Raw genomic sequence first — 12258 nt, 5'->3', positions numbered from 1 at the left:
TCTATCCATCCTTTCCTCTGATTGGTGTAGTTTGTGCTGTGTCTCTGGTGATCAGCCTTCCAGGTGCCTGTGGATCCAAGGCTCAGATGGTTGCTCTTCAATCCTGGAGGTCATTCAGGCCTGTTCCTGCTGAGGTCCCTGGCTTGTCTCTGGCTTGGGCTTGCTCCCCTGGTGATCCCGTTTTCGTACCTGCTCCTACAGAGGCTGCTTTCTCCCCAAGTTCTTTCAACAATGCAACATAGCTTTAGCCTGCAGCTCAACCTTCTATCTTTAATTGCTAGTTGATGTAAAATACAAAACTTGTATTTTAATCTCTCTCATTAATAACTCAAATCAGGCTACGGCAAATGTGCAGGAAGCCTTGAGAGCATCCTAGTGAGCCCCTTGCCTATTTCTACAGCTTTGTCCAGCAGCTTTTCTGTCTGTGCTATAGGAATGGGGTTCTCCCTTGCTGGGTTCTTAAACCTCTTGAAGCCTTCTTGTGAGACAAATTAATGCAGGTCCATTTGTTTACATTACATCTATTGTATCAAAAGAGAGATTTATCTTTTAAAGATAATGCATCTTTATGGAATATAGTTGTTTGTAATTTGGCCCTGGTAAATGATCTTTGACTAACTGAGGCCAGAGTGAACATACTCTTTCCTTCCTGTTTTACAATTGGGGAAGGAAATATTTTCCAAACTGGAAATATGAATGCCTTCATCTTTCATGTGGTGATGAAGTTCCAAGTGCACCATCTGGGTAGGATGAAACAGCTCTGTAATTCTCAGGTTCCATATCTCTCTACCCTGAATGTAGAGTCCTTCCTTCTGGTCCTCATATTACTACGATGAGTCTCCTAAGGTGATAAAAGCAGAAAGAAATTAAAGGTTACTTGAACAGTTGCTTGTTCTTGAACACAAGTTCATCTGGATGGCCTACTGCAACTGGAATTCCAGAGGGGTCTGCTATTCAGGGTATTTTTGAACAGAGAAGATGCATTTATGAAAAGCATTGTTATTTTATCTAAGCAACAATCTCACTGACCTGGATCCGTGAAAGATCTTGTATTGAAGTTCTTCACTTTGGCTGAAAGGTCACACAATTTGGTGTATTCTATGTTACAGACACTAACATGCATCATTTCATATTAGTCACAAGCTGGACTTTATGAATTTTCTTTCCCAATGTCATCTTGTGTGGAACAGAAATTATTCTACTGCAAAATTCATTATTTAAAAATGATTGCCGCTTTTCTTCAAGGTTATCATAATATATGTTGAAACAAAAGGATGATTTCCTATAAACCTGTGACCATCTTGTCTCTTGCTCAGCATTGGAAAGTTATCAGTTGAAAAAGCCCTGGATTTAACCCTATACTTGAAAAATGAAACAGAAATTATGCCTGTATTCCAAGGTTTGAATGAACTGATACCTATGTATAAGTTAATGGAGAAAAGAGATATGAATGAAGTGGAAACTCAATTCAAGGTAATGCCTGAGATGAATCAAATAGCTAAAGTATAATTATAATTTTTATAGATAAAAACAGCCTTATTATTATATGTATTTGAATGTATATATACATAAAAATAGACATATATTTCCTTTTATCCATTAAGGAAAAGCAAATAAAAATTCAGTTTGATTGACTAGCGAAGGTTAGACTTTGATACTAAATAGAAAAAGTGATAGTAGAGTCTATACTTAATTTTCATGTTTTTCCCCCACAAGTATTTTATTTGATTTGACATATATGCTATAATTACTAATCCTGATGTTCTCCAGGATTCTAAGTGGCACTTGAAGAAGAGACCCAAAGTTTCTACTTTCTTTAATCAAATATTGTGAGAATCTGTATACTTTGCTCATAAGTTTAGTCTTTTCATCCTGATTTAAGTAGATGGAATATTTTAGAAATGATTTCTGTGATAATGTTAAAATCATTTTTTGCTTTTTTTCCCTTTTAAAACTAAATTAAATAGAGTTTCAAACTTTTAAAGAAGTGGGGTTGAGCTTTAAATATTATTTTCATTTGACCACTCACTTAAAATTATTAAAAATACATTCAATATGTATTTATGTGATGTTTCTCATCACCAGGAGAACTAGGCTGTGTGACTATGGACTGCTGTGACACTACCCATAATACCTGTCACTATTCCCATCATCCTTCACAGGCCTTCCTCATCAGGCTGCTGAAGGACCTTATTGATAAGCAGATGTGGTCAGATGGGGGCTCTGTCTCAGAGAGGATGCTCAGGAGCCAGCTCCTCCTCCTCGCATGTGTACGGAAGTATCAGCCCTGTGTGCAGAAGGCAGAGGGCTATTTCAGAGAGTGGAAGGCATCCAATGGAAACTTGAGGTCAGTTCTCACTGAACAGGTTGTATAAAAAAGGGTATCTCTCCTGTTTCTCATCATTGGCATTAACCATAGGGAGAAGCTGGATAGACAAGTCTTCCCTACTTCACGTTTTTAAAAAATAAATGAACCTTTAAAATTAATACTTTCAAATTTCTCAACTTTCTATTTTAAGAAATGCAACAAAGAACTTCTCTATGCCTAAAAATCAATGTCTTGGGTGGAGTTAGAACATGATTACAGATGCCGGGTGATGGTGCATGCCTTTAATCCCAGTACTAGCGGATCTCTGTGAGTGCAAGGCCAGCCTGGCCTACAGAGCTAGTTCTAGTACAGCTAGGGTTGTTACACAGTGAAACCCTGTCCCTTGTCTCGACAAACCAAAACCAAAACCACAAAGCACAATTAGAGTAACTCTACTTTATGTAGTGTGTATAAGATGACTGAATCGACATGGCCATGCCAGGCTAGAACAGAGGCAACGTATTTTACAGGAGTTTCTGTCTTCAAAAAACCCTGTCCAGGGCATCTGGTAATTGTTCACACTGGAAACATAGGTTCTGCAGTGTCTTCCGTCTCAACTCCTGCTAGCCCTTTTGTATTTGGAACTTAATGGCATCCAGGAATAATTTATGGCACCATCTGGATACATGCCTTTAAAAATGACATTTTTTTAACAAAAGAAGGAAAACAAACTATCTTTTTTCATTTTACCTTACCAATCCCAGTTCCCACTCCTTTCCCTCCTCCCATTTCCACCCCCCCCCAGAACCCATCCTCCATCCACTCCTCAGAGAGGGTAAGGCACATTGTTTTGGGGAAGGTCCAAAGCCCTCCCTACTATATCTAGGTTGAGCAAGGTATCCATCCAAAAAGAATGAATTCCCAAAAAGCCAGTATATGCAGTAGGGATAAATACTGATGCCACTGCTAGTGACCCCGTAGTCTGCCCCAGCCATGCAACTGTCAACCACATTCAGAGGGACTAGTTTGGTTCTATGCTGGTTCCTTCCCTGTCTGACTGGAGTTGGTGAGCTCCCATTAGCTCAGGTAAACTGTTTCAGCAGGTGTTCCCATCATGGTCTTGACCTCTTTGTTCATATTATAAATGACATGTTTACCAACCGCAATGCTATTGAGATTCCTGACTTCTACATGGAATAAATTTTGAATGTGAATTTAATATCTTTCTTATCATTTAAAAGATAGATGTGTAGGCATGTATGAGTGATATTTATAACTATATTTCTGAAACTGCTCAAATCTAATTTTAGACATTTTCTCTTGCCTGTTTTCTTAAAGTATAACAGAAGGAAACAGTAATTTATGTTTTCAGGTGTGAGCCTATGATAAAGAAGACTTGCTCTGTCTCAGGATCTTATAGTTTCATTCTTTCCCATAGCCTCCCTATTGATGTGACCTTGGCAGTGTTTGCTGTGGGGGCCCAGAGCACAGAAGGATGGGATTTTCTTTATAGTAAATATCAGTCATCTCTGTCTAGTACTGAAAAAAGCCAAATTGAATTTGCCCTCTGCACAAGCCAAGATCCAGAGAAGCTCCAGTGGTGAGTCATGCATTGATGTCCACATGGCCAGGAAAAATTGAATGACATAGATCACTATGGCGCTAGTTTTTGCTCTGTTTCCCAGGAATTATTTATTCTGCTGGAAACACTGCAACAAATGGGCACATGGACACACACACAATGAGGATGCCATGGTTTTTTTTCTTTTATTTATTTATTTTTTGAAAAATTACCGCCTCTTCCCCGTTTCCCATTTCCCTCCCCCTCCTCCCACACATCGCCCCTCCCCCCACTCCGCTACCCCTTTCCTCCTCCCCTCACTCAATTCCCCCTCCCTCTCGAGAATGAAGAGCTGGACCACGAGGGGTACATCCACCCACTGTGACAGTGGATGCCGTGTTTTTAAAATGAAGTATTGGGAAAATATTTAAGCCATGTGTATTGTGTGTAACATATTTGAAGTATTTAGGAATACTTCTAGAAATTGTTTTGAGGAAATGAGGTAATATATGGTGTAGGTCTTGTAAATACTATGTAAATGTTAGCTTTTAATCATGTTGCTCGAGTGAGTTTATCGAGACTACCAGTTTACCTTTTAGGACTTTATTATTGACAAACAGAATTATTTCTTTTATAAATTATTTTACTTAACATTTTTGTAATTTTTCAATCAGTTATAATTCATTAGTAACATTTCTTCTTTTAATCATTATAGGCTTCTAGATCAAAGTTTTAAGGGAGAGATAATAAAAACTCAGGAATTTCCACATATTCTCATACTCATTGGCAGAAACCCAGTGGGGTATCCATTGGCCTGGAAGTTTCTGAGGGAAAACTGGAATAAACTTGTACAAAAGTAAGTATTGCCAAAAATTGTGGTGGGACTGAATGCATTATTTTACACCCCTACCCCATGTGTGTGTTTAACCTTTGCTGTTTATATGAAGGAGTATCTAAGGTTGAAGATAACTTTTCAAATTAATATATCCCTATGTAATTTAAAACCTGAGTCCATTGCTAACCCATACACCCAGTGATGCTTTCTACCTGATCTGCCTTTCTCCTGCAAGGTCAGTGCAGCTTTCCCCTAACTCTTACAGCAGTGCATAGAGCTGTCATTTCCCTTAGGTTCTTAATCTTAATTAACTCTTGATATGGATTACATTTTACAAATAGATTGTTGAAATGCTATAGGATATATAAGACATTTAACATGTAAATTGAATGGACAGCTTCTGCCATTTCTAGGTTTGAACTTGGCTCAGCAACTATAGCTCACATGGTTATGGGAACAACAGACCAGTTTTCCACCAGAGCACGTCTTGAAGAGGTAAGGGGCATGTGTGTGAGAAATTCCATCTTTTGAACTTAAGTATCAATTAGCTATTATAAAAGAGCAGGAATACATTTGTGGTATTTTGAGACTGAATCTTGTCATTTGATACAAGTTTTGAGTTCCCGTGTATATGCCTCTCATGAGACAAGCTTTGCTCTGCAATTAAAAACTTGGATTTTGCCAGGTTTTGTGGCATACACATTTAATCCAAGCACTTTGGAGGCAGCAGCAGGCAGATATCTCTGAGTTAAAAGTCAACCTAGTCAACAAAACAAATTCCAGTCTAGTTAGGATTACATAGTGACATCTTGTCTCAAAACAAAATGAAAAACAACAAAAACTTTTCAACTTAAAAAAAAATGACCCAGCCGGGCGATGGTGGCGCACGCCTGTAATCCCAGCACTCGGGAGGCAGAGGCAGGCGGATCTCTGTGAGTTCAAGGCCAGCCTGGTCTACAAAGGGAGTTCCAGGACAGGCTCCAAAAGCTACAGAGAAACCCTGTCTCGAAAAAAAAAAAATGACCCAACATAATGGGCTCTTGTTTAGAGAAGTTAAAAGTAAATCCCAGAGGTACAGATGGTTGAGGTGGTGAAAGAGGCAGAGAGGGCCCAGGTGCTTCGGTATCCAAAGTCATGTTTCTATTCTCAATTATAACATCATGTACTTCCCAAGTGAATCTTAGGCATCTATGAGATCCATCTGTAAAATAAATATCAAAGAATGCAAAGCTGCAAGGAGGACAGGAGATAAGTATATGAGGACCCTACACTGAAGATTCCTATTGCAATGACATTTGACAGTTATGGAGCTTCCCAGTGGTCAGGCAAAAATAAGAAATTGGTATGAAACTGCCTGGTAAGATAGACTGAGAACGCATATATAAGTTCTACAAAATGAGACATTCTTCCACCCTTCTAAGCAGAAAGGCATGTCTGAATTGGGTAGTTAGCTGGATCTGTGTGGCAGAAGACACAGTCTGGGATCAGGAGAACTGTTAAAGGCTGGCTTTGATTGAGCTTCTGTAGAAGTCCACATTTCAGCCATAACATCACAATGGGCTCTTTGAGGAAACAATAAGTGAAGTGAAATTATTGATGTCTGATTGTTGATGAGTACCCAAAGTGATGAAGAATCAATCTTGTGTTCTGCAGCAGTACACAGAGCTGAAGCACAGGGCAGGGCACAGAAAAGGGAGTGTCTCTTCTCTTCCCCAGAAACTGGACTCCCAAGTAATTTTAAAACAATTCTGCATCATTTCTCACTGGAACTTGATCTTTCTAAAAGCCACACTTTCTCCTACCTGCTATTGGAGAACTCATAACATGGTATTATGATATAGGTTTTTGAGGAGTTAGCGGTCTGGAATTCATGCTAAATAAAAAAAAATACATAGTGGCCTTGCTTACTAACTACAAATAAGAGATTAATAATAGTTAAAATTATGGGTTATTGTTAAGAAACCTTGAAGGTGAAAGGAAATAGTACAATTTTCATTGCGTTGGTAAAAGCAGCCTGTCTATATCATTTGAGCTTAAGAGTTGAGATACCTAGGGATGCAACAGAACAAAGGTACATTTTCAGGAGAGAGTGCTGCAGTCTCTTATCTATCTCTCCAGAAGTGTGGGCAACTCTATGTAGATATTGGCAAAATATTGGCAAAGTTTGGAATCTTACCACCATAATTTGTTAAGAGCCCATTCCTCATAGTGTTGGCAGTAATATAGGCCAGACCCAAAAGAAAGACTGCATTTATATCATCGATAATGTTTTCCATGGCAAAGAAAACATCTGCACATTCTGCCTTTCAGATATCATATTTAAAACTTAACTCTGCATCTCTGTATAACAGAATTCATATTAAATGGACACAGTCAATTAACCCTTCATTGTGAAATGGTATATGCAAAGCATTTTAAAGTCTGGCAACTGCGAATAAATAAGAGCTACAGGAGAAAAAGAAGCTGACATCATGTGTCATGAGCTCATTTTGTGTAGTTCAATCTTAAGTTATATGTAAATGTATCCAGACCCCTTGGACTTCCTTCTATATAGAATGTCACCAAATGCTGGCTTGATTTTTCTTATAACTGGCCTTAAATAACCATTCACTTAATGTAACAAACTAATGCTTTTAAAATTCACTTTTTCTTCCCAAGGTAAAAGAATTCTTTAGCTCCTTGAAAGAGAATGGTTCTCAGCTCCGTTGTGTTCAACAAGCCATTGAGGCCATTGAGGAAAACATACGATGGATGGATAAGAATTTTGAAAAAATCAGGCTATGGCTGCAAAAGGAGAAGTTGGAAATGTGACAGTTTGTTTCTTGTCAAGTTCCTGTGATTTATAATCAGCAAAATTTTGTTCAATTTGAGTATTTTCAAGCTAAAGATGGTTGTTTTGGTTCCCACTGAAGATATTTTCTTATTTCATTTGACTTGATCATGACTGAGAAAAGTTTGTCTTCAACGTCTGTTGCTGCCATGAGTCTGACTAAGATGTGGCCCTGCTGTGTAAACCCAAGTGCCCAGTTCCTTGCCACAGAAAAGCCAGGGGGCTTCTTCCATTTCATACTTTATGCTTCCACCCCACAGCTCGCAAAGCCCCGTGCCTTCTGTGTCAGTCATTCGTCAAGGTCTCTGCAAGACTGTGGGTAGTGAGGCACTTGTGTAGCAAGTACTTGGATCATCAGCCTCACTGGAAAATGGCAGTGTGCCAGCCCTCCTATTGCTCTCCCTAAATCTACTGTCCACCCTGTCTTCCTGGCTGCTTCCTGGTGTTGCCATGCAGGGTCCAGTTAACCAGGCATCTTTGCCCTCTGGGTTTTTACTGATAGACAACTCTAGGAGTTTGGAGTTGGAATCCAGGAGGTAGAAGTTTTACTTCTGAGATAGCTTTCTTTCCCACACAGTCCTTTTCTATTTCTTGTCTGTGGTAATTGCCTCCTCCTTGTGCATTCAGGGCAAGGGAAAGAGCAGGAACCTGGTGATACCTGTCATGGTAGGACTGGTTATTTTTACACACCCTACTTGAATTTCTGTAAAAATGTGCATTTAGAAGCTTCCTTAGGTAAGTCAAATATGAGAGCCACATACTTCCTTTTGAACCTCACTTCTGGAAAAAAAAACCAAAACAAAACAGTGCACTCAGGTCTGTATTGAAAATACCCTTCATGCTGCAGGAGCGCCTTCCAATAGCCGCTGAAATACCAGCCCACTGGGGCACGGTCTATTTCTCTTTAAAAATGAGCGGCAGTCCTCTGCTCGCTCTCTTGGTTCCGGCCAGCGATTAGACTCCTTTCCTGGCTGTCGGTATTCTCAGAATGGACGCTGGGCGGGCATTGATTCCAGTCGCGACTCGGAAACAGCACCATCTGCTGGCTAACAGGTAAAATGGCAGGTTTCTTTTTTAATGGAACTCTTGCTGCCACTTTGGTAGAAATCACAAGTGGCCTATATGCCTATGGAGGTACCTCAATTTACTTGTTATTAGGTTTTAGTTTCCTTCTGAATGTTATATCAGTATGGAAGTATGTGGCATTAATTGATAGGATTAATACCATGATAGGCAAATTTGACTCCTTATCTAAAGGTACTAGGAACTTACCTGAAAGGGTCAAGCTGTTGAATTTGACTTTCAGAAGTTATCACAGAGTTTTGATAAGGTAACAGACAGAATACCTTCATTTTAAGATATACTGGAAAGACTAATCCTTAAGAAGGGAATAGTGTTTTAAATTCCTGAAGAACTCACATTGGCACTTACTGCGAATACATCTCTGAGGACTCATTATGGAAGGATAATAAGAATAGCATGCTTATATTAGTATAAGGAAAGAATTCTTTAAGTCTTATATAAGAATTTTTTGATGTATAGCATAAATTACAGGATAAATGAATATAACCAATAGGAATGATGTCAAAATATAATGCTGTAATATATGATGGAAAAGAGAGAGTTTAGGGGTGGGGGGGCTCAATTATATTTTCATTGCTCTAACAAAATGTCTGAGGTAATCAGCTTAAATGAGAAAAGATTTTGTCTCAGTGCTTTTAGCTTAAGGCTTGCTGGCTCTGTTGTTACTGGCCCATGGCGAGATACTGTGGCTACCATAACAGTTATCAGGGAAGAATGGTTACCCACTAGTGGCCAGAAAATAAAAGGACCAGAGAGGTGTCTGGGGACACCGTGTACTGTATCACAACATACTGTCAAAGCCATACTCCCACAGAGTAGACCTATTTCCTCCAACTAACACCTACCTCCTAATAGCCCATTCAAGTATGAAGTCATAAATAAATTGGTGACTGCAAATGGATTAACCTACTAAGGAGCTGAGCCCTCCTGATCCAGTCCCTCTTTTACTATTGCCAACTGGGAACCAAGACTTCAACATGTGAGTCTCCTGGAGGGACACTTCATATCCAAACCACAACAAATGTGTTCACAATCCTATTTTTTATGTTGACTGCCTATGAAGGCTTGAGAATAAAATAAAAATAATCCACTATTAATTTTTCCACAGAGTACATTGAAAAAAGAACATACAGCCAAGAGTTTCCTGTAAAATATTTTCCTTTAATTGCATTTTATATCTTGATTAAAGAAACACAAATACTGATTTGGTCACTTTCACTTTTGGAAAATCCCATTTCCTAAACAGATAAAATGTTACATGTGCAACAACTGTTTGGTAATAAAATCCACCTGTTCTTTACTTCAAAGAAAATAGCTGCAATTATTTTCTTTTGACCAAATGATTTTAAAAATAAAAGGTAAAAGAGAATAAAAAAGTACTTCTTTAGATCCCATGGCTTATGCAAGTCACTGTGAGTGTCCAATTCTTGAGGATATTCCCAATTAAGAAAACTATTTTAGGTACCTTAAGTGTACATAAGATTTTACAGGTACTCTTTTTCGTTACATCATTTAAGAATATTCCTATATGTGAATGGACATTTGTATACTACAGCCATAGCCTTGGAGGTGTATTTGTCAATGTCAAAGGTTTCAGCGTATTTTTAGAAACAAAAGGAACAAACATCTATACTGCCCAGAGTCAAGTATTAGACACCATAGGTTCAAATCTCTCAGGCAGTATATTCTCTTCTTGTCAGTGCCTTGAAAACAGAACAGTATTTTCATAGAACTTTTTATAGAACTAGGAAATCAACACTTGTGTGGGTAGAATTTGATATCTAAATGGTGCATGGATGATTTGTACTTTTGGAGACAGTTACAAATATCACATTCAATTTAAGTATTATTACTTTTGCTTGGTCTTACCTGCCTCCCCCCACCCCAGGAATTACTAGTGATATTAGTTATGTTTAGTAAAGGTAATTAATTCCTAAAAAAAATCTTTTCATTTGTATCAAAGGCTTTGATCTTTGGAAACAGGAAAGTTGGAGTCTGGTTTATATATACCTGACATCTTTTCCAGCATTCAATGCCAAGAAATATAGATGGAATTTTTTTTTATCAAAATTCCATCATTGACACTACTGCAGTGCTCAGAAAACTCTGAGATACTATTCAAAGATGTTAGGATACCTTAACCTACTTTGATATAGAAGCAGATTTTAAATTTCATTATATACATACTGTGTGTGTGTATTTTTTTTTTTTTTTTTTTGGTTTTTCGAGACAGGGTTTCTCTGTGGTTTTGGAGCCTGTCCTGGAACTAGCTCTTGTAGACCAGGCTGGTCTCGAACTCACAGAGATCCACCTGCCTCTGCCTCCCAAGTGCTGGGATTAAAGGCGTGCGCCACCACCGCCCGGCTGTGTACATTATTTTTAAAGAAATCCATTTTTGTGTTTCATAAATTTGGCTCCTATAAAACCACATATAGACAATGTGGCAAATGTCTCTAAGCAAATGATTGCAATCTGGGGTTCATGGAGAGTGTGGAACCACAGTTTAATGCTACGGTAAACCAATATAGTTTAAACCCCATGAGTATTCTAAGAATCCCAACTTTATTGCCGAAACTTGCTGTGCACTGACATCACTAGCCTGTGCTTTGCTCTTCTGCTGACTTAATTCAAGTCTTAGTGTGTCCTCTCTGTCTCAAGTCTCTTCTGTCCTCATTCCTAGTAAAGGAGAGATCAGGTACGAAAGATTGGTGTTCCCTGGTTTACCCAGGTTATCTATCATTAATTTATTACTAGCAGCGCCAAAGGAGTTATGTGCCCAATATACAATATTTTATATTTGACTTATCAACATTAACCCAAAGATACATCAAATACAGTTCAAAAGCCCAAGAGAAAAAGAGGTAATAAGAAATCAGAATACTGACAAAATATGAGAGCATTATTTTTCAAATGCTAAAAAAATTAAGTGCAAACCAAAAATAATAATGAGATTTACAGGCACTGAACGTATAATGTGCAAAAGTTTGCAAAGGTTTTCTGGGGTTTTTTTTTTTTTTTGGTGTTTTAAGAAACTATGAAATATGTTTCTTACAAATATAAGGCTTCCTTCTCCCACCTAAAGTTAATTAAAAATCTTTGAAATTTATCCATACTGATATAGCAACAGAGGTGAACCAGAGAAATTCATTTCTTTTTGAAAAAGAATAACAAACCAGTGTTTAAGATATCCAAAGACATCACAAATACCACTGTCTGAAGCCACCCAAAAAAACTGTCACCAAAGCATTTGTTCTTCAAATCACCATCCACCAGTTGAAAAATTTTTATTCAGATACCCTGAAAATACAAGGAAATATGATTAATTTCTTAATGTAAAATCCTCATTTAACTGAGAAGATATGCAGGAGCTCGAGGTGGTGTGCACTGGCTCCTCTACAGAACATGACATGAATCATGGGGAAAGCGGAGCCGATTTAACCCACACTTTTCTTTTAAAAGGTTCCCACTTCACATTTTCATTTGGGAGTTTATGCCTCAGTGTGAAAATGAAGTTAGAAGGCGACTTTTGTAGATCTACCACGTGGGTCCCAAGGATGGAACTTGGGTGGTCAGGCTTGGTGCCAAGCATCTTTACCTGCTCAGTCACCATGCCAGCCCCATTTTCTTTCTTTCTCTTTCTT

The 12258-nt window shown here is 38.3% G+C and overlaps 2 protein-coding genes across 6 annotated transcripts in view; one reads left to right on the top strand and one right to left on the bottom strand.

The window, feature by feature from the left end:
- Erap1 (endoplasmic reticulum aminopeptidase 1) overlaps positions 1-9931 on the top strand; it is a 40754-nt gene extending 30823 nt beyond the window's left edge. For all 3 annotated transcript variants that reach the window (XM_026783682.1, XM_013349662.2, XM_013349663.2), the window contains exons 14-19: positions 1317-1473; positions 2163-2347; positions 3747-3908; positions 4585-4725; positions 5118-5199; positions 7363-9931. In XM_026783682.1, coding sequence (XP_026639483.1) covers positions 1317-1473; positions 2163-2347; positions 3747-3908; positions 4585-4725; positions 5118-5199; positions 7363-7515 — 880 coding nt within the window. In that variant the 3' untranslated portion in view covers positions 7516-9931. The remainder of the gene's footprint in view (positions 1-1316; positions 1474-2162; positions 2348-3746; positions 3909-4584; positions 4726-5117; positions 5200-7362) is intronic.
- Positions 9932-11326: 1395 nt separating this feature from the next.
- The window catches only part of Cast (calpastatin), a 101146-nt gene continuing 100214 nt past the window's right edge, over positions 11327-12258 (bottom strand). For all 3 annotated transcript variants that reach the window (XM_026783683.1, XM_013349692.1, XM_013349693.1), the window contains one exon: positions 11327-11914. The gene's annotated coding sequence lies outside the window, so the exon portion shown is untranslated. The remainder of the gene's footprint in view (positions 11915-12258) is intronic.

This window comes from Microtus ochrogaster, chromosome 19 (genome assembly GCF_000317375.1).
Source record: "Microtus ochrogaster isolate Prairie Vole_2 chromosome 19, MicOch1.0, whole genome shotgun sequence".
NCBI classification, from domain to species: domain Eukaryota; kingdom Metazoa; phylum Chordata; class Mammalia; order Rodentia; family Cricetidae; genus Microtus; species Microtus ochrogaster.
This window is presented reverse-complemented; position numbering and strand designations above follow the sequence as displayed.